General features: G+C 57.8%; 2 protein-coding genes and 1 non-coding gene across 7 annotated transcripts in view; 2 read left to right on the plus strand and 1 right to left on the minus strand.

The window, feature by feature from the left end:
- The window catches only part of LOC100357092 (proline-rich protein 29), a 40,984-nt gene extending 32,016 nt beyond the window's left edge, over positions 1-8,968 (minus strand). For 3 of the 5 annotated variants that reach the window (XM_089316806.1, XM_089316807.1, XM_089316805.1), the window contains exons 1-2: positions 808-8,968; positions 246-352 (exon numbers count right to left, since the gene is read on the minus strand). In XM_089316806.1, the coding sequence (XP_089172932.1) occupies positions 246-352; positions 808-1,060 (360 nt within the window). In that variant the 5' untranslated portion in view covers positions 1,061-8,968. Of the gene's footprint in view, positions 1-245; positions 353-490; positions 567-807 lie in introns of all 5 variants that reach the window. The other 2 variants (XM_089316808.1, XM_070060489.2) reach the window with 1 other exon arrangement.
- A 153-nt stretch (positions 8,969-9,121) lies between these two features.
- SCN4A (sodium voltage-gated channel alpha subunit 4) overlaps positions 9,122-22,383 on the plus strand; it is a 42,951-nt gene continuing 29,689 nt past the window's right edge. The window contains exon 1 of the mRNA XM_089316802.1: positions 9,122-9,263. The gene's annotated coding sequence lies outside the window, so the exon portion shown is untranslated. The remainder of the gene's footprint in view (positions 9,264-22,383) is intronic.
- LOC127484512 (U6 spliceosomal RNA) lies at positions 20,232-20,338 on the plus strand. Its single transcript, XR_007911573.1, has one exon. It is a non-coding gene; the product is annotated as a U6 spliceosomal RNA (small nuclear RNA).

A 22,383-nucleotide genomic window follows, 5' to 3' on the forward strand; every position in this document is an offset into this window, starting at 1 on the left:
GCCTCAAGTCCAGCTGGGGTGCCCTGCAGGGAACCTCCTTGAAATCCAATCCCCGGTGGTCTGGATTTGGGGGCAAGGGCGCCCTCTCCTGGGCCCCTGGAGACCGCCACCGGGCCTGGCACACAGCAGGCCCAGGCAGCAAGGTGTGGGCTGGCTTCCTGCTCCTTTTCCTCCAGGGATGACCCCCATGCATCTCACTACCGGGGCCCCAGGTGGGCGGCCTCGCTGGCCACACCGCCACGCACCTGCGGGCCGGGTGAGGCGGGCGCGGAGTCCAGCGCCCCCTCGGCCAGGCGGCAGAGCAGCAGCTGGTGCACCTGCGCGTTCTGCAACAGCAGCAGCTCCAGCAGCCCTGGGCGGGATTCAGCGAGACACCGGGTCTGCGCGCGGTCTCCCCTCCCCGCCACCCTGCGCGACCCCACCAGCCGTGCGCGAGGACTGCGAGAGAATGTGCGGGCCAAGGAGGGCGGGGGAGTGACCGGAGTCTCACCTTCCTTCACGCGGCCCGGCTGCGGCGGCTGCGGCGGGGCGGCCCACGGCGGGGGCTGCACGACGGTCACCCAGGGCTGGGGCGGGCGGGGGGGACTCAGCCGGCGGCGAAGGGGTCGGGTGGACCGCCACCTCCAACCCCCCACCCCGCCGGCGCAAGGTGCCCCAACCCCGCAGGCGCCCGGCTCTGCCTTTCCCGCCCCAGGTCTTTTCCTCTGTCTAGGGTCTCTCCTCACCCCCTCCCCACCATTTCTCCCAGGGTGCAGCCCCTGCACAGGCCGCCCCCAACTCTGCCGTCCCGCCCAGCGCAGCCCTCACCGTCGGGGCAGCACCCGGTGCCGTGGTGCGACCCCAGCTCCCGCCGGCCCCGGAGGCCATGGCCCGCAGTGCTGGGTCGGGTTACCCCGGCTACACTGGCGACGCCTAGTGCTCCTGCCACGCAGGCGCGGTGCCTGTCCTGGCCCCTGGTGCCCCAGGCATGGGTCCAGGTCGTACTCCAACCCTCCTCTCCTCCCGGGCCGCCGGGTCCCCAATGTCCGTCTCTACCCATGGGGCGGGGCTCCCCGGGCATCTGGCGCACACCTGCCTGCACCTGTGGCCCCTGCTCGTCCCCAGCGGGGCCCGCGTTTGCTGAGTGAATGACCGATTGGCTAGAGAGGTTTGGTTTCTGAGTCGTGGAGCCTGACCTCAGCCCGTGGGCTCAGCGCGAGTGGAGAATGTGTAGGTGAGGGGGGCCCGGGACCCGCTCCTTGCCGAGAGGCGTCCACGGGCAGAGTGGTTTCTGGGGAGACCGAGGGAGGAAACACCAGCCCATCTCCCCAGGAGTCTGGGGCCAGGAGCTCGGCGGCTCCTCGTGCCCCACTGCGGCCCTGGGCTCCCTGGTTCCCGGCCGCGGTCACTGCTGCTCCGAGGCCGGAGGCTGGGGGTTCAGCCGCAGCACCCTCAGCGCCGGCCCTCGGACTGGAAAGTTCCCGAAGCCGGCATTCTTCTGGGCGGAAGCTCGCCAGCTCGGCATTGCTTAGGAACAGGTGAGCGGGAGATCCGTTTCCGCAGCTGTGGCAGTCCTAAGATAGGCCCTGAGCAGCAGGCAGGGAGAATCCGGACAGGAAGCTGGGATTAGCACCCCGAGTCGCCCGCCCCCACCCCCTCTCTGGTCAACTCCGCTTCCTGGCATCCTGGACCAGAAAGCCCTCTCCTAGCTCCTCAGGGCTCCTTCCACCCTGGCTGCAGGGCAGGGCCTGTGGCGGGCATGAGCCGTCCCCGGGCGCCGGGGCTTAGCCTTGGACAGCGTGGGCAAGCTGAGATGCGGGCCTGTGTCGCAGGCAGGCCCGCGGTGAGTGGCACAGAGAAGTGTGTCTCTCTGGGTGCACCCTCAGTCCAGATAGCAAGAGGAAGGAGACCAACTAGTGTGCATTGTGCTTCCCCACCCAGCGCCCCCAACAAACCTCTGCCAGGGAAGAGCCCGCGTGGAAGCTGCCCCGCTCATCCATGGGGACACAGAGGGATCCTCCCTGGGTCCAGCATTGTGGGAAAGTGAAAACAACTGGAGCACAAAAATGCTAGTCAGGCCAAGTCCCTGATGGGTGAGACTTGTAATAAGCACTGATGAAAACGAGAGGACATGGCTGGCGCTGTGGCTCACTAGGCTAATCCTCTGCCTGCGGCGCCGGCACTCCGGTTTCTGTCCCGGTCGGGGCACCGGATTCTGTCCCGGTTGCCCCTCTTCCAGTCCAGCTCTCTGCTGTGGCCCGGGAGTGCAGTGGAGGATGGCCCAAGTGCTTGGGCCCTGCACCCACATGGGAGACCAGGAGAAGCACCTGGCTCCTGCCTTCAGATCGGTGCAGCGCGTTGGCTGCCGTGCACTGGCTATAGCAGCCATTTGGGGGGTGAACCAATAGAAGGAAGACCTTTCTCTCTCTCTCTCTCTCACTGTCTAACTCCACCTGTCAGAAAAAAGAGAGAGAGAGAGAGGACCCCAGCGCTGAGGGGCGGCGTTCCTAGGAAGGTGGCCCTTGGAGTGAGCCAAGCAACTTGAGACGGAGGATGGAGTGGACAGTAGGGACACGGCTGAGTTCAGGTCACAGGCGCAGGAACAGACAGGACCTGAGATGATCCAGCGCGTGCACCTGCCTGGCTGTGGGAGAGGAGCTGACACGGGCCAGACCTGGACGCTAAGTCATGATATGAGGGCGGTGCTGTGTGGCCCGTGAAGCGCCGCGGGAGGGTTTCAAGCAAGAGAGAAATAAGGGTGAAGTTCACCGCCCTGGGTAGGAAGATCCACTTGTTTCCCACATCTTTGTTACTGGTGGGTCTGTATTCTTCCAGTGGAGTACTGTTCAGCCATTGCCGACTTGGTATGGAATGTCTCACCGATGTGGAATGATATCGCAGGGAGTTGAGCAGGAAGCACACTAAGATCTCATTTTTTGCTTTTTTACTTAAAAGCGTATGTATGGATGTGTGTATGTGTATGAGGTACTGCTACAAGGGCATGGAGGGGTGGGCGTGGTGGCTCAGCAGGTTAAGCCTGGGCTTGGATCCACACGCTTCACAGTGGGATTGCCTGCTTGGAGGCCCCTCCTCTGCACTTCAGATCCAGCTGCCTGCTGGTGCGCCTGAGAGGCAGCAGTACAGCCCAAGTATTGGGTCCCTGCCACCCACATGGGAGACCTGTGTGCAGTCCCTGGCTCCTGGCTTCAGCCTGCTCCAGTCCCAGCTGTTACAAGCATTTGAGGGGTGAACCTACAGATGGAAGATCTCCTTCTCTCTTTAAAAAAAAAAAAAAAGTTGATGGAAAATGGAATGGAAAAGTAAGTTTATTTTGGTGTACATCCATGCACAGTTTTTTGATAATGCACATTTTGCATGAAATTTTTAATACCCTTTATATATACACATGAATCCCCAACTATTTCTGCACCCAAATAAACTTATCTTTTAATTTCAGTTTTCCATGAACTCTCACATTTTCAAAAACAAGGCTGAGGTTAAAAAACTTTGGCTTCAGGTAGTCGATTAGTGTTCCTTGTCACAGGAAACTGAAGCATTGGCCATTTGAAGAAAGGAAAACCATGCACGTATCTGCCTGAGCCATTTTGTTTATAGAAGATTTCGCATCAGGCCTGCCGTCGGGAGCTGCTTCCCGGCTCCTGGCCCTGCCTGCTGCTGTTTCCTGAGACCCTGAACGCTACACCTGTTGCACTTTCATTTTTCCCCTCAATGGAGACGCTTGTTTACATCTTTGGACATTGTTTTTTTGATTTTTTTTATCGTATCCTGGGACAATTTGTACCAAAATTTAGTGTCCCAAGATAACTTGTCCTCCCTGTTGCCATGGTGATTCTATTTCTGGGAATAAGCTAAACAGGGAAAAAGATTTATACTCAAATGTGTTCATCACATGTGTTATTTTTAAGAGTTAAAAACTGAACATTACTCAATGTCCAATAATAGGGGTTGTTGAGTAAGGGAAGGCAGTGCACTCAGAGAGTCGAAGGCTGGGCTCCTCTCTCCTCGGCTGCGGCAGGAGAGGATCAGGTCCTCGCTGAGATGCGAATGGACATTCAGGGCAGTGAAGAAGGACCATTGAGAGCGTGACAGCTCAGCAGCAGGCCCTTTCCTGGGACGCAGTTCCTAAAGAGGCACACGTTGGAAGGGACTGGAGTATGAAGGTTGGAGGAAGGGGACTACACACTGTTCGGCAGAATCGGGGGACGGCTTGGCACGTGGGAGGGAAAGAGCCTTGAGAATACAGCGGGGAAGGAGCTCCGTGTTTCTCACTGCAGGCTCTGACTTCAAGCTGTGCGGATGCTCGTGAGACGCATGCGTACTTCGGGAACGTACAGAGCACGCTGGGAGATCGCTCTGTGTATTCGTCCACTTTCTGATACTATAACAAAATGCCTGAGGTTCGGCATGTTACAAAGGAAAGAGGTTTAGTTTGGCTCCTGCTTCTGGTCCAAGGTCAAGAGCCTGGATCTGGGGAAGGCCTTGCTGCTGGCAGAGTCCCGGGGTGGAACAGGGCATCACCAGGCAAGAGACGGGGAGTGCACGTGAGTGTCTCCTCTGGCCTCTCCCCCTGCCTCATAAAGCCACTTTATCTAGTCCTGGTCACCTCTCAAAGCCCCACCTATGGACAATGCAGTCAGATTTTCAGTGTTGTCCATACCCCCAGTGGAGATTGAATTTCAACACAGAAGCCCTTGGGGGACTCTCAGACCACATGCAGACCCCAGCACCCTGGGCTGGGGACCTGGGTCCCACCCTACTGATGTTACATTATGGGATGGTGCCCAGGAGGCCTCCTCTCCCAGACCCCTGGAACTGGAATGCCACCAGCCATGGCCAGCATCCTGCTGAAGCTCCCAGGAACTTCCCACAGCCTCCGGTGGGGTGAGGGATGGGGGATTATGGGCACTGGAGGACTGACCTGTTGGGCAGGGGGCGGGTTTCTGAGAGGTGGTTCTAGTTCACGGAGTTTGCCCATGGGTGACAGAAAGGGAGAGGGAGACCTGTTGGCTCTGGAATAGGACGGAGATGGTGATGCAGCCTCCCACCCTCCCTCCCTCCCTCTGTCCCCTGTGTCGGGTTCCCCTCTCCTACCCTCAGGTGGGAGCCACAGCAGAGCCAGCCTCACACTTACCAGTTACTCCAGGGACTCCAAAGCGGGAGAGGTGATCTGTCCTTTTGCCTTCCTGGCCCAGCCTTGGTCATCTGCCCATATTTTGGACAAACCACTGTGGTGGCCAAGTGGATGGGCCAGATGTGAGTGACACAGCCATCTGTGTGGCAGGGGTGTGGTGGCTGTCCTGTCGTCACGCAGCACCACACAATCGTAGATTTGGAGTAGGGGAGGAGCAGCTCCCAGAGGAAGGACACATTCATTCCCCTTAGGCCGTGGGAAAAGTCATTGAACACGCAGCTTTTGTTTTCCTGTCAACACAATCCCTAATCCTAATGACACTTTGTGGGAATTAGAAAAAAATTAGCCTCTTCCCCTAAACCTTTCACTACCATCTTCCAGAAAATCTTCATCTGAAATATACTAATCTGTAAAGACTTCAAATGGGATTGGTGTCCAGAATTGTGCAGTGCGCAGCCCATACAACTGAACGAAGCAGTCGTGCCCCTTCATATGTGGTCATTCCCATCAGAAAGGGTGTTACTCAACAGAGCTTTGGGCAGTGATGAGGCAGAGACCAAAGGTCCAGAGGCATAAATGGGAGTGACAAGGGCAGGCATCGGGCACAGCAGTTAAGATACTGTCTAGGACCCCCACATCCCATATCTTAGTGCCCAGGTTTGAGTCCTGGCTCCGCCCTCATCCACCTTTCTGCCAGTGCACACCCTGGGAGGCAGCAGGGGACGTTCAAGTACTTGGTTCCCTGCCACCCACGTGGGAAACCTGGAGGGAGTCCCCTGGCTCCGGGCTTCAGCCTGACCTACCCTGGCTGTTCTGGGCATTTGAAGAGTGAACCAGCAGTTGGAAGGTCCCTTTCCCCCTCTCTCCCTCTCTCCTTCTCCCTGTCTGTCTGCCTTTCAAAGAAATAAATTTTAAAAATGGATATGAACGGGCCAGCACTGTGGCATAATGGGTTAAAGCTATGACCTGCAGTGCCCACATCCCCTATGGGCGCCACTTCAGGTCCCGGCTGCTCTACTTCTGACCCAACTCTCTGCTAATGCGCCTGGGAAAGCAGTGGAGAAAAGCCCAAGTGCTAGGGCCCCTGCACCCATGTGGGAGACCTGGAGGAAGCTCCTGGCTCCTAGCTTTGGCCTGGCCCAGCCCTGGCTGTTGCGGCCATTTGGGGAATGAACTGGTAGATGGAAGATCTGTCTCTTCCCCACTCCCCCCACCCAGCTTTTCAAATAAATAATAAATAAATCTTTTTTAAAAAATGGGAATGAAGGGGCCAGCATTGTGGTGCAGTGGGTTAAGCTATGGTTGCATTGCCAATATCCCCTGTTGGAGTTCTGATTCAAGTCCAGGCTGCTCCGCTTCCAATCCAGCTTCCTGCTGGTGTACCTGAGAGGGCAGTGGAGGATGACCTAACTACCTGGGCTCCTGCCACTCACATGAGAGACCAGGATGGAGTCTTTGTAGCCATTTAAGGCGTGAACCAGCAGGTAGCAGATCTCTCCCCGCCCCCTATCTCTCTGTAACTCTACCTTTCAAATAAATAAGTTGTTTTATTTTTTATTTTATTTTATTTTATTTTTATTAAACAGGCAGAGTTAGACAGTGAGAGAGACAGAGAGAAAGGTCTTCCTCCCATTGGTTCACCCCCCAAGTGGCTGCTACGGCCAGCGTGCTGTGCTGATCTGAAGCCAGGAGCCAGGTGCCTCCTCCTGGTCTCCCATGGGGTGCAGGGCCCAAGCAGTTGGGCCATCCTCCACTGCACTCCCGGGCCACAGCAGAGAGCTGGCCTGGAAGAGGAGCAACCAGGACAGAATCCGGTGCCCATATGGGAGCCAGCACTGCAGGCAGAGGATTAACCAAGTGAGCCATGGCACAGGCCCTGTTTTATTTTTTTAAATACAGATAGAAATGACAGTGGCTCCCACCCCCCTCCAGTGCTGGCAGAAAGGAAGGGAGCAGTAAGAAGTCAAGGGGATGCTGACCAGCAGCAACGCGACCTGGAGCCACGCAGGGCCGGTTGTGTGAGAGGGACCCCAAGAAGCAGACTTGGGAGACAGCTTGGGAAGGCTGAGAGAGGAAATGTTTGCTTTTCCTCTCGATGCTGGAGGAAGCAGGCCCCTGCCAAGAAGAGGCGGGGCTGGGCAGATGCTTGGCTATAAGTCACATTCGTGGTGACCCTTGGAGGGAAAGGCCAGGAAGCAAAGCTGGAGGAAGACGGGGGTCCCCATTGTAGACAACACTCATAGCCAGGTTCAGAAAACTCACCTTTGGGGCAGGCGTCTTTGCCGACCAAGACACCCGTGTACCACATCAGAGGGCCCCGTTCCTGACTCCAGCTTCCCACTAATGCAGACCCTGGGAGGCAGCGGTGATGGCTCCAGCAGCTGAGCCCCTGCCACCCACCTGGGAGACCTGGAGTGAGTTCCCAGCTCCTGGCTTCTGGCCTGCAGCTTTGCCCCCACCCCCGCCAGCCACTGTGGGCATCCGGGGAGAGAACCGGCAGAGGGGAGCTTTGTGTGTTCCTGTCGATCTCTCACTATCTGTGCCAGTGCCTAGAAAGCACACCTCCGAGGCTGTGAGGGGCCTCTGTGCCGGTGGGCGTGGCCTGGGCAGCATCGAAGATGTAGGAAGTTCCAGGCCAGACAGGCACTGCTCAGACCCAGCCAGGCCTGGCCCCCAAGGAGGGGCTCGCTGGTGACAAGGCGGTGTCTACAGGGGACAGCGCCCCTCCCTGGGCCTGGGGGCACCTGCTCCCCAGGCCTCCTTGGGCCCCTCTCAAAGTCCACTGCGCCCAAGCTCGGCTCCCTGGGGGACACAAGGCAGCAGCCAGAAAAGGAATTGGCAGGGGTGGGCCTCAGATGGCCAAGGCTGAGTGTTTGAGAAGAATGGGGGGCAGTGCCAGACGCAGGGGACTCCCATTCACACAGATTCTTTGGGGCATGTCAAGATGGCTCCACTAGGGGTCACCACAGCCCAAGGGTGGATGGTGGGGGAGGGAAGGGGGCTGAGGCAACCTCCCCCCTCCCCTATGACAGCCCTTCCCTAAGCTCTCAGGAACAGTTGTAGAGCCAGTGGTGGGGTGGAGTGTAGACAGATGCCCCTGAGACTGCTGTGTAGCCAAGCGAAACAGCTGGACGTGCGAGTGCCAGCTCACGTGTGTTGGGTGTGTGAGACGTGCCAGCGTGGGTGTGGGTGAACAGCCAGGCACGGCCTTGAGACAAAGCTAGTGGTTCCTATCAGCAGCTTGTGTTCACGTGAACAGGGGTGTGTACGTGGGCCCAGACCGCTGCATGGATATAAGTCACATGTGTCAAAATACAAGAACACAAGACTGCGGTGTACACACAGTGTACATGCAACACGTCTTGTGTCTTAACACGTGGCACGTGTGTTCCTCTGGACATGGATGTGCGTATGCGCCTAGGGGTCTTCAAAAACTCATGAAGATTGCATATAATGAAAAGTCTGTGCCTGGACTTCAAAATTATTTTTGCACCCAAATAAACGTTTAATTTCATTTTTCCACTAATTGTTGGAGGTGTCCATGTGTAGGTGTGTATAAACACACACACACACACATACACACGAGCCTGCTGTGGGTGATGGGGCATGGGAGTGGGTTGATAGCAGTGGGAATGTGTGTGGGGCTCACACGGGTGGCCAAGTGTGCAAGATTGCAGCATTCGTGTGTGGACCGAGTGAGCGTGAGCCCGCGTGTGCCTTAGGAGTGTTTCAGGGCATGGTGTGAAAGGATTTGGGTGTGGGAACAAGCCTGTGTGAGCTTGGGAAAGGAACCGCGTGTGGGGGCTGATGCGTGTGCCCCAGAGCATGTGTGCACACGTGTGTGAATGAGCGAGTGTGTCACAGTCTGTGTCGCTGCTGGGCCCTCTGCGGGCCCGGAGTCCGAGCTGTCCCCGGCTGCGCCCAGCGCACCCCCGAGAGAGAGAAGTGCGGCCAAGGCTCCCACCTGAAGATTGGCCCAGTCCTCAGGTTTCACTCATGACCCTGTGACATCAGCGGCAGCAGCTGTCCCCGCCGGCCCGGCCCCCCAGCCAAGTCCCCCAGAGCTCCAGCCCGGCCCGAGGTGGGCACGGCTCTGCGGACTTGTCAGCCTCTGCTCTGCTCCCATCCGCCAGTGAGTACTGTGCCCCTCCAGCCCGCCTGGGCCGGGCCCCTCAAAGGCAGCCCCTCCCCACGCCCGGGCCGTGCTGGCCCCAACCCCAGCCTGGCTCTGAGGAAGTCGCCACTTGGTTCTGGGCACCTCCTGCCCACACCAGGCTCCACCGCCTGCGCCCGGGGCCCCGCTCAGCCCAGCCGCCCTTGCCAAATCTCCTTGTGCCTTGAGCCCTCTCTCTGCCCCAAACTTGCCTCTCCCTGTCCGTCCTCTGTTTTCTCTGCCCCCACCCCACCCCCCGCTGTCTGTCTGGCCGTCTCTGCCCTCAGCAAGGGTCCTGTCCCTGGTCACAAACAGCTCCGTGGCTAAGGCTCCTCTCCAGACAGGGTGAGCCGAGGGACGGGGACCGGGCTGTGCTGGCTCTGAGAGGAGAGTGAGGAGCCAGCACGGGTCTCAGTGACTGAGCCGGGCCTGCTCAGCTCAGAGGCAGGGGTGCGGGCGGAGAGTGGCGGGAGGCGGGTGGGGGTGGCGGCGGCTCCTTTGCTCGGCTGAAACAGGAGTCTGTGAGATGCCAGCAGAGGACACAGCCCAGCCGCCGCCGTTCTGCCCACCACCCCTCCCCTCCCCCGGCCCACTAGGGCCCGGCTTGGCTCTTTGCTGAAGATGTCCCAAGCTTGAGCTCTGGGAAGGGGAGGGGGCCAGAAGAGCCCACCCCCACCCCCCAGGAAGGGGACAGGGACAGAGTCAGCAAGCTCAGCTTGAAGGGAGGAAAATGGGGCCACAGCACTCAGGGAACCCTGGGGGACTGGAGGGGCAGACCGCAGCCCCCTCCCCCTTCCGGCACAGCAGGGCACAGGGAGCTGGGAGGGCGGTTGGGCCGGCGGTGTGGGTGGCTAGGCCCGGGCAGAGTGGCGGAAGGTGTGTGTGTGGCGCTGTAGGGCTCTGCGGCAGAAAGCGGTGGCTCACCATGCGGCATTGTTCAAAGGACTGGGAAATCCCCGGTCTGAAGAGCTGGAGGGGCCCTGCAGGCTGGGGAAGAATTCCTGTGTGCTCCCATGGGAGACTGGGCCCCTTCCTTCCCCACTAAGTCCAGCCCCCTCTCCCCGCTGCTGGGGCACAGGGTCAGGGCAGCGGGGGAGGCCATGCCAGAGGGCTCCTGAGGCCCCACTGTAAGGAGGGGGCCCCCCAGGTGGGGACCCCAGCATGCCCCTCCCACCCGTGGCACCTGCAGTGGAGGCGGCCTAGTAACAGATCTCCCTCAGCAGACAAGGGGCCTTCGCGGCCCCAGCGTGACCAGACTGGGGAGGGAAGGGGCTGAACTCCAGAGAGGACAGTGAGGTCAGGGGCAAGGTTGTTGTCACTCCTCCATGACCAAGGTTGTGGCCGCGCCAGGGGCTGAGTTAGGCCCAAGGAGCCCCCCATGGTGGCAGAGAGTGGAGTCGGGTGTACAGGCTGGAGGTGGGAGGGGGAGACCTGGTTCTCCCAGGGCCCTCTGGGTTCCTCTGGGGACATCCCCAAGTCCCCTGCCTGTGGCCCCCAACTTCATTATGTGACAGCAGACAGCTGTGCTCACCGTATTCAGAACCTCATCACCTGTGTGAGACGAGATAGCAGCTGGGGTGCCTGGGGGCCTGGGGCACTGCATCCCGCAGGGCACTGGGGCAAAGGTGAGCTGAGCACGAGGGCTTGAAGAGCCCCCAGGCCACATGGGGGGGCAGCCCCTGCCTCTGGGCCTCCATAGCAGCCCCAACCCCCACCATCTTCTCCCCTTGCCTGGGATTTTAGGCGAGTTGGGAGAGTCACAGAGGGTCCTTCCTAGGTGGCCACTGACCCAGCCTGGCCCTGTTTGTCATTTCTGGTTGGAAACCTGCATAGGGTGGGGACTTAAGCCCCAGGGGTCACCTCCCTGAGCGCCAGGGATGGCTGTGTGGGCATTCCTTGCCGGAGCCCCCGACCCAGACTCCGCTCCGTGCCGCGGCCCAGGGAAGCCCCCTGACTTTCATACCGAGAGACAAAACCCCAAGTTAGGTATCGGGGGGCTTCTGAGAAGGGCCCTGCCTCCAGGGGCAACTCTGACCACCAGGGAGAGGAGAAGCGTGGGCAGCATGAGCGGGGGCGGGGGCTCCTCTCTCAGGAGACTCAGGTCCAGGGATCCTGTCACTTACCCGGGACGCACGGCCAGCGAGTGACTGAGGCTGCCCGCCCTTCCCCAAGGAGGAAGCTGACTGGTGCAGGGCTGGGTGGGCGGCAGGTTGCAGAGGCAGCCCTGGGCCGAGCAGGTGCAGGGTCTTTCTGGTGACTCCTGCAGGGACCCCCACATCCACTCCGCGGTGGCAGGGAGAAGCCAGGTCTCCCTGTGACTCCGTGAGAAGGTGCGCCTGGGGCAGGGGGTCCCAGGCTGCCTCCTGCCCCACCTCTACCTCCACCGCCCTGCCCGGCCCTCCGTGTGCACTGGCCCCCATTCTGCCTCATCAGCAGCAGCTATTTTTGTTCCCTGAGTTTTCAGTCAACAGCCCTTGTTGGGGGGATGGGGCCGCAGGAGGAGTGAGGGGCTCAAGCTCTGAAGAGCAGTGTGGGTGGCTGGGGAGCTACCAGGGGCCCCCATGGAGCCCTCTGCCAGCAGCCCTGGCATAGGAGGAGAGGGTGAAACCCCAAGAAGTCACCAGCCCCCACTCTGCTTTTGAACTGGTTTGTAAAACCGGGCGTCGCCACTCACCCCACAGGGCCTAGGAGGACCCAGTCTGGTTTGTTCCTGGGGTGGCCATCTAGCCTCCTGGTTAGGGGCCAGGGTCTCTTTCTGGAGCCCTGAGGCCAAGCCCTCCAAGCCATGCTGGCTGCATAAACTGCATCTGGTGAGCGCCTTCCCTCCTCCGTGCCTCAGTTTCTTCATCTGTCCTACGGGCGGATGGCGACAGAGTCGAGTTTGTTGAATGAGCTCATGGACAAGGAGCTGGCCGGAACAGTGCTGGGTACATGGTCAGCTCTGCCATGCCCAGGCTGTGGCCCTGAATTAAACGGCCCGTGGCGGGGATAAGGGGAGGAGGAGGAGCGTGAGCTCCCTCCAGGGCTGGGGAGGGGGCTGGTACACACACTTTTTTCTCCCTAGGGCGAGGGTCCTTGTATAAAGGGAACTGCAAAGGCCCTGCCCTGAGGGCCTGCTCTTTGCAGGGTTGCTGAGAAGCACAGCAGAGGCCCCAGCTCGCCCCGCTGCCCTTGACTCTCACCCTTCTGGGGACTTGCAAGTTCTTGGTCGGCCTTTGGAAGAGGCTCTCCAAAGAGGAGCTGGCGAGGAAGCAGGCCCGCTGGTGCAGCAAGGTTCTCGGGCCGTAGTTGTCTCCAAGCAGAAGTGCGGCCAGTGGCCTCCCTGCACTTCAGGTTGTAGCCAGAGAGAGGTGACCATGACCTCAGCTCCAGGTGTTTCCGGCTCAGAAGGCTCAAAGCCCAGCCCACTATGATGGTTGGGTGTTGGGGGAGGGGATGGGGAGCTGGGTCAGCCCCAGAACCCTCCAGGCCCCGGTCAGCTTGGAAGAGTCATCTCGCTGGCCTCTTGGAGGACCCTGGTCTGGGAGGGGCGGGGTTTAGAGGCTGCAGAGAGAGGAAGACAGAGGCGGGACCTGTCCTAGGGTGAGACCAGGAGAAGTGGGCAGAGGGAGGGAGGCAGTGCCGTGTGCAGGCTGTGCAGTGGGCTTAATGTGAGTGGAGGAGAGGAGGTGGGCACCCCAGTCTGGGGAGGAGAGCATCGGGGTGTCCTGGTCTTGTTGGGGGGTCACGTCAGGTGCTCCTTAGAAAGATCTGAGCAGAGGGCAGGAAACTCCCTCCCGACCATGGGTGGAACGAATCAGCCTCCCCACGCTTTGGAGCAGCTGGGAAATGACTCATAGAAGTGTGTGTGTGTGTGTGTACACTCATGAGCAGGCTGTCCTGGGGGTTGGAGAGTTGATTGGAGCCAATAAAGACCAAACCTTGGGCCAGTGCTCTGGTGCAGTAGGTTAATCCTCCGCTTGCAGCGCCGGTATCCTATGTGGGCATTGGTTCTAGTCCTGGCTGCTGCTCTTCCGATCCAGCTTTCTGCTATAGCCTGGGAAAGCAGTAGAAGATGGCCCAAGTCCTTGGGTCCCTGTACCCACGTGGGAGACCCAGAAGAAGCTCCTGGCTCCTGGCTTCAGATTGGCTCAGCTCTGGCCCTTGTGGCCATTTGTGGAGTGAACCAGCAGATGGAAGACCTTTCTCTCTGTTTCTCCCTCTCACTATCTATAACTCTATCTCTCAAATAAATAAATACAGTCTTAAAAAAAAAAAACTTGAACCTTGAGGAAGGTTCTCTACCAAACTGTTGACCTGTTACCCCCACCCAGTGTCTGCACAGCTCCCAACAGACAGCCTGGGAGGCCTAAATGCAGTCCCGCCAGGGGCAGGTGCACGTCCACCCCAATCCAGGCCTGTCAGGCACTTGCCCAAGGACTCTGGTCTGCCCTTTTTAAAAAAGACTTACCCATTTATCTGAGAGGCAGGGTTACAGACAGAAGGAGGGAGAGAGAGAGATAAAGGTCTTCCATCTGCTGGTTCACTCCACAAATGGCCGGAGCTGGGCTGATCCGAAGCCAGGAGTCAGGAGCTTCCTCTGGATCTCCCATACAGGTGCAGGGGCCCAAGCACTTGGGCTGTCTTCTACTGCTTTCCCACGCCACAGCAGAGAGCTGGATCAGAAGAGAAGCAACTGGGACATGAACCGACGCTCATATGGGTTGCCAGCGCCTCAGGTAGAGGCTTAGCCTGCTACACCACAGTGCCATCCCCTGCCCTTTTTTAAAAAGAAAGATTAGGGTCAGGTGTTATGGCACAGCTGTTTAAAGTCAACACCATGAGCCACAGTTCCAGTCCCTGCTGCCCAACTTCCCATCCAGCTCCCTGCTAATGTGCCTGGGAAAGCAGCAGAAGATGAGCCAGGCAGTTGGACCCCTGCATCTATGTGGGAGGCCTGAATGGAGTTCCAGGCTCCTGGCTGGAACACAGCTATTTGGGGAGTGAATCAGTGGGATGGAGGATCTCTCTCTGTTTCTTTCCTCTTCTCCCTGTAATTCTGCCTTTCAAATAAGTAAAATAAATCTTTTAAAAATAATTCTTATTGTTTGAGAGGCAGAGAGAGAACAAGAAAATCTCCCATACACTGGTTCATTCCCCAAATGCCCTCAAGCCTAGGCTGGGCCGGGCCAAAGCCAGGAACCTGGAATTCCATTTGGGTTTCCCACATGGGTGTCAGGGTCCCAACCACTTGGGCCATCACCACTGCTACCCAGGGTCTGTATTAATGGGAAACTTGTGTCAGGTACCTGAGCTGGAATCCAACCCAGGCACCCCAGTATGGGACATGGGCATCTTAGATGGCAGCTTAACTGCTAGGCTGCACTCCTGGCCCTGGCCTATCCCCTGAAGAAGACGGACAGTGAGGGCAGAGCCTGCCCAGGGGGCCACCTGTGCCCGAAAGGGTCGGAGGGAGGCTGTGTTCATGGCACATGGGCTTGGCATGAGCAAGATCAGCCTTCACGTGCTAGCTGTGCTGTGCATTTACTGGGATGATAAACGTGCAGCTCTTGGGATGGCACCTGGCACGCTGTGAGTGCTTTTTCAACAAGAGGTATTTCTTAAGCCTCCACCACGTGGGCTGGCACACATCAGTATGGCGGGCAAATGCGTGGAGATTCGGGATCCAGAGCAATCAGCCTCCCCCACCCCCCCCCCCCCCCCCCCGCCACCAGAAGACTCTCCTAAGCTGCCTGGAATGCCAAGTCCTGAGAAATTCCTTTGACTGAAGGCTCAGACTTGGGATGGGAAACCCACCCTAGGGCTTTGCTCGTGGGAGAAAAGTCTCCCAGGGGAGCAGGCAGGGGGCACAGTCACAGTGTGCAAAACCCAAACACGCCCTATCTGTGGGTTTCTGTTTCACCAGGCCTCCAAACAGCCAGAAGCTCTCTGGAGAGAGGGCAAGGGTCAGGCTGGGGAGAGGAGGCAGACCGATGGGATGGGTGGGGGAGGGCACCCGTGTTCTTGGAGAGCCGTTGGAGGCTGGCAGGGGATGGGGGTTTTTGTGGAAGGAGGGGCTGCCAAGATTCTGAACAGGAAGTCAACTTTGCTATACAGTAAGTGTGAAATAACTGTGGCCACCACTCTTACTCAGCTCTTGGGTAGAACAAAGTATCAGGCTGATTGGAAAAAGGAGAATTGTTCTGACCAGTTAGCTGCACTTGGGAAATGCGGTCAGCATCAGCCCACCCCTTACCCAGAAGTCCGCTCTGTGACCCCAGTTGGTTGCTAGAATTCCCGGGATCCTGAGTGTCCGGAGGTTTCCGCTCCAGGCTCCAGGCTGCGCTCCAAGGCCTCTTGGAACAGATTTCCTTGCAGAGTGTTGGGCCAGGAGGGGAGGGCCACCCGGGGTGACTTCCTCCAGGTCCTGGACAGCCAAGGCCATTCTTCCTCCTCTCCAGGGTCTGGCAGAGAAGCCACACAGTGACCCCTCCCCTCCTCACCCCCAGCCTGCCCCAGCTGAGAAAAAGCCGTGACTCGACACTGACAGCAGGGAGACACGGACTCTGATTTGCACTCTTGGAGCTGGGCCACAGTGGGGAGCCTGGAATTTGGGAAGAAGGCCACCTGCATACCCAGAGCAGTCCTTTGCCGGGACAGAAAAGTTCTGAGCCTGAGCCTGAGCCCCCTCTGCAGCTGAAGCTTAAGGAGGGGGTCTCCACTGGCCACCTACAGTTTGAAGTAATTTTGCTCCCAATCCACAGAGACACAAATTAGCCTGACCTGGTGGCTGACCAGAAACTTTATGCTAGAGACAAAGGGCACGCTTGGTTGGCAAGAGCAGTGTGGCTGGGGCCTACATAGGCCAGCAAGCTGCCCGCCTTCTCTGTGTCTGCAGGGCTGTGCCCTGGAATGAATGGGGGAGGCAGGGGGGACAGCGCACATCACTGGCCAGCTTTCAGGAGAGCGTCGTATCCCAGGCTGGCAAGGGCATTGCTGAGACCACTTGGGGGATTTCAGGCTGATGTAGTGCACTCGGGGGGTTTCTGGGTGACTGAACCTCCCTAAAAGCATAGGTGTCCCCGGAGAGAAGGTTCTAGAAGCATATGGCAAGGGAGGTGGGGAGAGGTCTCTGTCGGGAGCCTCGCCTGGTCAATAATTTGGGACAATCAGGAACACAGACACCAACTGTGAGGGATGGCCTAGGACTGAGGGAAAACCAGAGAACAGGTGGAAATGAAGTGGAGGTAAAAATCCTGGCCCTGGATTTGTGGCAGCCCTGCACCCTGCAACTCTGTTGTAACCATGACTTCCAAGAGACTTTTGTCAAGTTTAAAAAGTTTGTATGCAAACCGCCATGTTATCTGCACACAAAGCTTAATTTCTTCCCTCCGAATCAGTGCACCTTTTTATTGCCTTTTCTTGTCTTATTGCATTAGCTAGAAGTTCCATCCCGTATTGAAAAGGCATGATGCAAAGCCGGCGCCGGCACACTGCGTTCTAGTCCCGGTCGGGGAGCTGGATTCTGTCCCGATTGCCCCTCTTCCAGGCCAGCTCTCTGCTGTGGCCCAGGAGTGCAGTGGAGGATGGCCCAAGTGCTTGGGCCCTGCACCCCATGGGAGACCAGGATAAGCACCTGGCTCCTGCCTTCGGATCAGCGCGGTGCGACGGCCATTGGAGGGTGAACCAATGGCAAAGGAAGACCTTTCTCTCTGTCTCTCTCTCTCACTGTCCACTCTGCCTGTCAAAGGAAAGGAAAGGAAAGGAAAGGAAAGGAAAGGAAAGGAAAGGATGCAAAGCGACAGCCTCACCTTGCTCCTGACCTCAGTGGGAGAGCTTGTGGTTGCTCATCAATAAGAGGGCTTTCAGAAAATGTTCTTTATCTCCCTGAGGAATTTCTCTCCATACCTAGATTGCTAAGGACTTTTTTTTGTTTTTTGTTTTTTGACAGGCAGAGTGGACAGTGAGAGAGAGACAGAGAGAAAGGTCTTCCTTTTGCCGTTGGTTCACCCTCCAATGGCCGCCACGGCTGGTGCGCTGCGGCCAGCGCACCGCGCTGATCCGATGGCAGGAGCCAGGTGCTTATCCTGGTCTCCCATGGGGTGCAGGGCCCAAGCACCTGGGCCATCCTCCACTGCACTCCCTGGCCACAGCAGAGAGCTGGCCTGGAAGAGGGGCAACCAGGACAGACTCCGGCACCCCGACCAGGACTAGAACCTGGGTTGCTGGCGCCGCAGGCGGAGGATTAGCCTAGTGAGCCGCGGCGCTGGCCAGATTGCTGAGGACTTTTTAAAAATCATGAATGAGCATAGATTTTTATGAGATGCCTTTTATGCTTCTATTGATAGGATCATGCAATCTTTCTACTTTATGGGTTACATTAATTGATTTTGAGATGTTGAGCCTGTCTTGCATACCTGAGGGAAATCCCATTTGGTGGTGGTGCCTAATTATTTTTTTTAAAGATTTATTTATGTATTTGAAAAGTAGAGTTACAGAGAGGCAGAGAGAGAGAGAGAGAGAGAGAGAGAGAGGTCTTCCATCCACTGGTTCACTCCCCAAATGGCTGCAACGGCCAGAGCCAGGCCAATCCAAAGCCAGGAGCCAGGAGCTTCTTCTGGATTTCCCATGTGGGTGCAGGGGCCCAAGCACTTGGGCCATCTTCTACTGATTTCCCAGGCCACAGCAGAGAGCTGGATCAGAAGTGGGGTAGCCAGGACTTGGACCGGCACCCATATGGGATGCCAGCAAGTACTTAGCCCACTATGCCACAGCACCGGACCCAATACCTAATTATTTCTATACATTGCCCTGTATTCGATTTGCCAATATTCTGTTGAGGTGCCTGTGAATTAATCAAGAGAAAAATCAACTGCACGGCTTCTAGGCCAGGGAAACATCTCATTATATCACAGTTCATGGGGCAAGAGCCAGGGGTGACTGCAGACCCCATGTGTGGTCGGGTGGCTGAGGAAGCAGTGCCACGTTGGGATGAGTGAGCACCCAGGGGTCCAGGCCAGGGAGAAAGGCTCTGGACATCTGGAGTTGGGTATTCCAATCTGGCTGCCCAGGGAGAGACAGTGCTGGGCGTGACCTGGTCCAGCTCCACAGAAGAGCAGCCTCGCCCTCCAGCATCCTCACCCTAGGCTCCCTGCCTGCAGACAGCTGGTCCCAGCCTGGCTCGCCCCTCCCCGCCCTCTTCCCTCCCTCCCTCACCACCCCCAGGCCCCAGGACGGCTGACTTCACCCACTACTTCTGCCCAAACCTGTGTTTGGGTGGAGGTTCCCACAGGACTCTTCAGCGTCCAGATGGGCTGTGGAGGTGGCTCCTGAGAGCTGGGTTTGCGTTTTGGCTGGGTCTCTCATTTCTCACTCTAAATTTATCTTACACGCTTCCCTATTTACTGCCTGCCTCCTCTCTCTGGAATGCAAGCTTGGTGAGGACAGGGACTTACCACGGCTGTGGTCCACCCTGGCACCCAGGCCAGAACTCAGCACATAGCAGGTGCTCAGAAAACATTTGTTGAATGAATAAATTGGGGTGGGGGGAGTTGCTGTCCCTCCCTGGGCTTCAGTTTCTACATCTGTGAAACGAGGGCGCTGGATGCATTGCTCTCTCAGGTCCTTGAGACTCCAGCATTCTCCAAGTCACTGGCAGGAGGTTGCCTGGAGCCCCCAGACCCCCAGCTGCCACTCTTCAGGTGGGGGCAGAGCTGGTAGAAGGAGACATGGAGCTGTCATCTCGGCTCCCTTTACTCCTCCTGATTGTGGCCCAGAGGACCCCATGAAGCTGCCAGCACGCCACCCCCTTTGTACGATGGAACACTGTGCTTTGCTGCCCGGAAGTCACTGTCCATACAGCCTGTTCCTCCGCTGAGACAGCACAGCGCGCCCCAACTGTTCTGGACACGTGAGCAGGGTAGGCGGAAGGAACAAACATGCTGGCCAATCCCAGCCCCACTCCGACCCCCAACCACACCCTGTGAGGGGCCCTCCAAGGCTGCACGAGGAGGTCCAGACCCCCGAGCCTGGCACTGAGCCCCTCGACAGCTCCTGGGCTCCACAGGAGTGGCTTCTTGTCTTCACTCTGACGTTCCTTCTCTCTGGGACGTCCTCTCTTCCATGCCCCTGGGTTTCTAACTCATCGCTTGACACCCAGCTGAAAAGCCACAGTTTCTTCCCCCTGTTTGGAAGCATCAGCCGACAGCATCCTCAGCTCCCCCTCGAGAGCCGGCATGGCCTCCTCCTCACAGCTCCGTCGCACATGGCCGCATCCCCCTTCCCCCAGACCGTGAGCCCTCTGTGGGCAGCACACCTGCTGTGCGTCTTTGTGCGCTACTCCCAGCTGGCTCAGCTTCTGCCGCGGGTGCAGGGTGGATGGATGGGTAGATGGATGACTGGGTGGGGAATAGATGAAACATATCGGAATCCACTGGATCCCTGGGAAGGTCTGTATCCAAGACCACACCCATGCATTCTACAAACCTTACCGAGTGCACAGTACCGGGACTGGCTGTAGCAACCCAGACATGGTCACTGCCCGCTTGGTGTTTCAGTGTGGTGGGGGAGACAAATAAATTAGACAAGTAAACAGGTAATCATAAATTAAGGTAAAGGACAGTCTCTGGCGGTGGGGACATCTGAGCTCAGACCAGGGAGGTGAGAAGGAGCCGCCACGGGAAGAGGAGGAAGACGAGCTCCAGGGAGAGCAAGGAGCTGGTACGAGTCTGGAGGGCCCAAAGGCAGGAACAAGCCCAGCGGCCGAGGATCTGGAAGGGGACCAGAGCAGAGTGACAAGGGGGACAGGTCAGGAGACAGCAGTGGGGAGGTAGGCAGGGGCTGGCTCGCTAGGGCTTGTAGGCCATCATAGAAAGTTCAGGTTTTATTCGAAGTGAATCAGGAAATCGCCGAGGAATTTTACCAGGCGAAACAATATGTGATCTTTGTTTTTAGAAAGATCTGTGGCTCGTGCCCGCTTTGGCTGCACATGCACTAAAATTGGACCAATTCAGAGACGATTAGCACGGTGCCTGTGCAAGCATGGGACCCACATCCATGAAGAGTTCCGTGTTTCACTCTCCTCTGCCCATGTGCGTGGGTGGACAAACCAGGGCTCCGAGAAGTGAGGGTCCTCTGGCGTCAGACTCACCCCTAATTCTTGCTTAGAAAAAGAAGATCCGCGGCTATTTTATGGACCTGACCTGGCCGGGACTGCTGCAGGAAGTGGTTGTGGAACAAGGGAGATGGAAAAAAGGAGGCGTCTAGGTGCATTTTGGAAGTGGTATTAATGGGACTTTGGAATGGCTGGATATAGAAGGTGAGGGGAAGAGATCCCTCAATTTTTCACCTGAGCAGCTGGATGGGTTCTGCCACGCCCTGGGTTGAGGAACACGGGTGGGACAGCGGGAGAGGACGAAGATTTTAGTGCAGCTGGGGTGCCGCTTGGCTGCCTGGGAGGCAGCTGAACGGGTCCGTCTCGGGTTCAAAGGAAACGTTCATCATGTTCCTTCGACATTAGCCACAGTCAGACACTGGTTGAGTCTTGAGAGATGCTAGGGGCTGGGGGAGGAAGAGGGAAAAACAAAGGAGATCAAGGAGCCCCGTGAGGGGTGGTGGAAGGGAAGCCATGGACGTGGTGCCGGGGAGGCCGGGAGCGGCGTGGTTCCAGAGGGGGGCTGCGGCCAACTGCGAGAGTGAGGAGGTGAAGACAGAAACGCGCTCGCTGGAGCTGGCAGCTGAGGGTGTCAGTGACTTGACAGAAGCCATTTCAAGGCGTGCGGGAAATGCTTGAAGAGTGAACAGAAAGGTAAGGAGATGGAGACAGCTGGCGAAGGCGCTTGCCAAGGAGCGCTCCCGGGCCGAGGAGCAGAGAGTAGGGCAGTGGATGAAGGGCAGGGTGCGGTGTGGTCGGCACCGGCGTGGTTTTCAAGATGGGAGATGCTGGAGCCTGCTCACGGGTGGGAAGCGGTTGGCGGGCGGTAGACAGGACAGCTGGTGATGAGGTCCTGGGGAAGCAAGAGGGGTCGCGGCCTGGGCCCGCGGAGGAGACTGGCCTTTGGTTAGCAGGGCTACCCTGTCACAGCAAGTTGGGTGAAGAGAGGCGGTGTTGCGGCAGTGGGGTGAGCCCCTGCTCATGATGCCAGTATCCCGCGGCACAGTGCCAGTTTGAAGCCTGGCTGTCCACGTGCAATGCAGCTTCCTGCTAACATGCCTGGTGAGGTAGTGGAGGACGCGCCTGCACCCGTGTGGGAGACCAGGATGCGGTTCCTGGTTCTTCATGGTGGCAGGCGCGGGTCTGACTACTGTGGGCATTTGGGGAGTGAACCAGTGGGTGGGAGGTCACTCTTTCCCTCTCGCTCTGAAATTGTGCCTTTCAAATAAACATGTAAATCTTTAAAAAAAAAAAAAAGATGGAGGAAGCGGGGGACGGGGAGGACGGTAGAGATGGTTCTGTGGATTTGACAGCATAGACACAGCCTACTTTCTCAGGGATCTGACCTTGTAGACACAGCCTACTCTCAGGGATCTGATAGTGTAGACATAGCCTACTCTCAGGGATCTGACCGTGTAGACACAGCCTGCTCTCAGGGATCTGACCGTGTAGACACAGCCTGCTCTCAGGGATCTGACCGTGTAGACACAGCCTACTCTCAGGGATCTGACCGTGTAGACACAGCCTGCTCTCTCAGTGAGGACGTGGCAGGGGCATCTCCTGGGAGTAGCACGCAGAGAGCACCAAGGTTTGAGGAAAGACGAGGAGCACGGAGCGGTGGCTCTCAAACGTGAGCCTGTCAGAAAGATCTGTGCTTGTAGACTTGTAGGACTAAGAAGGATTGACAGCAAACCCACAGACTGCAGCCAGGAGTCCAACCTGATTACAGCCTGGTTGTGTCTTTTTGTCCAGTAGCTCAGGGATGACTCAGAGAAAACAGCCAGGCACGTGCAGGTTAGGGTTGCCCTGGATGAGTATAGGGAAGGAAGGAAGGGGAGGGAGAGAGAGAGAGGGGGAGAGAGCGAGCGAGCGAGCATGCGCCTGTAATGGAGGGTGCTAGTGAGGGAGGGATTGCAATGATGGACCTTGTCACTGAGGCTGGAAGAGTCAGCAAGTGACACTGGATGT

Source organism: Oryctolagus cuniculus, chromosome 17, assembly GCF_051225735.1.
Source record: "Oryctolagus cuniculus isolate XC-2025 breed Fujian yellow rabbit chromosome 17, ASM5122573v1, whole genome shotgun sequence".
Lineage (NCBI taxonomy): Eukaryota > Metazoa > Chordata > Mammalia > Lagomorpha > Leporidae > Oryctolagus > Oryctolagus cuniculus.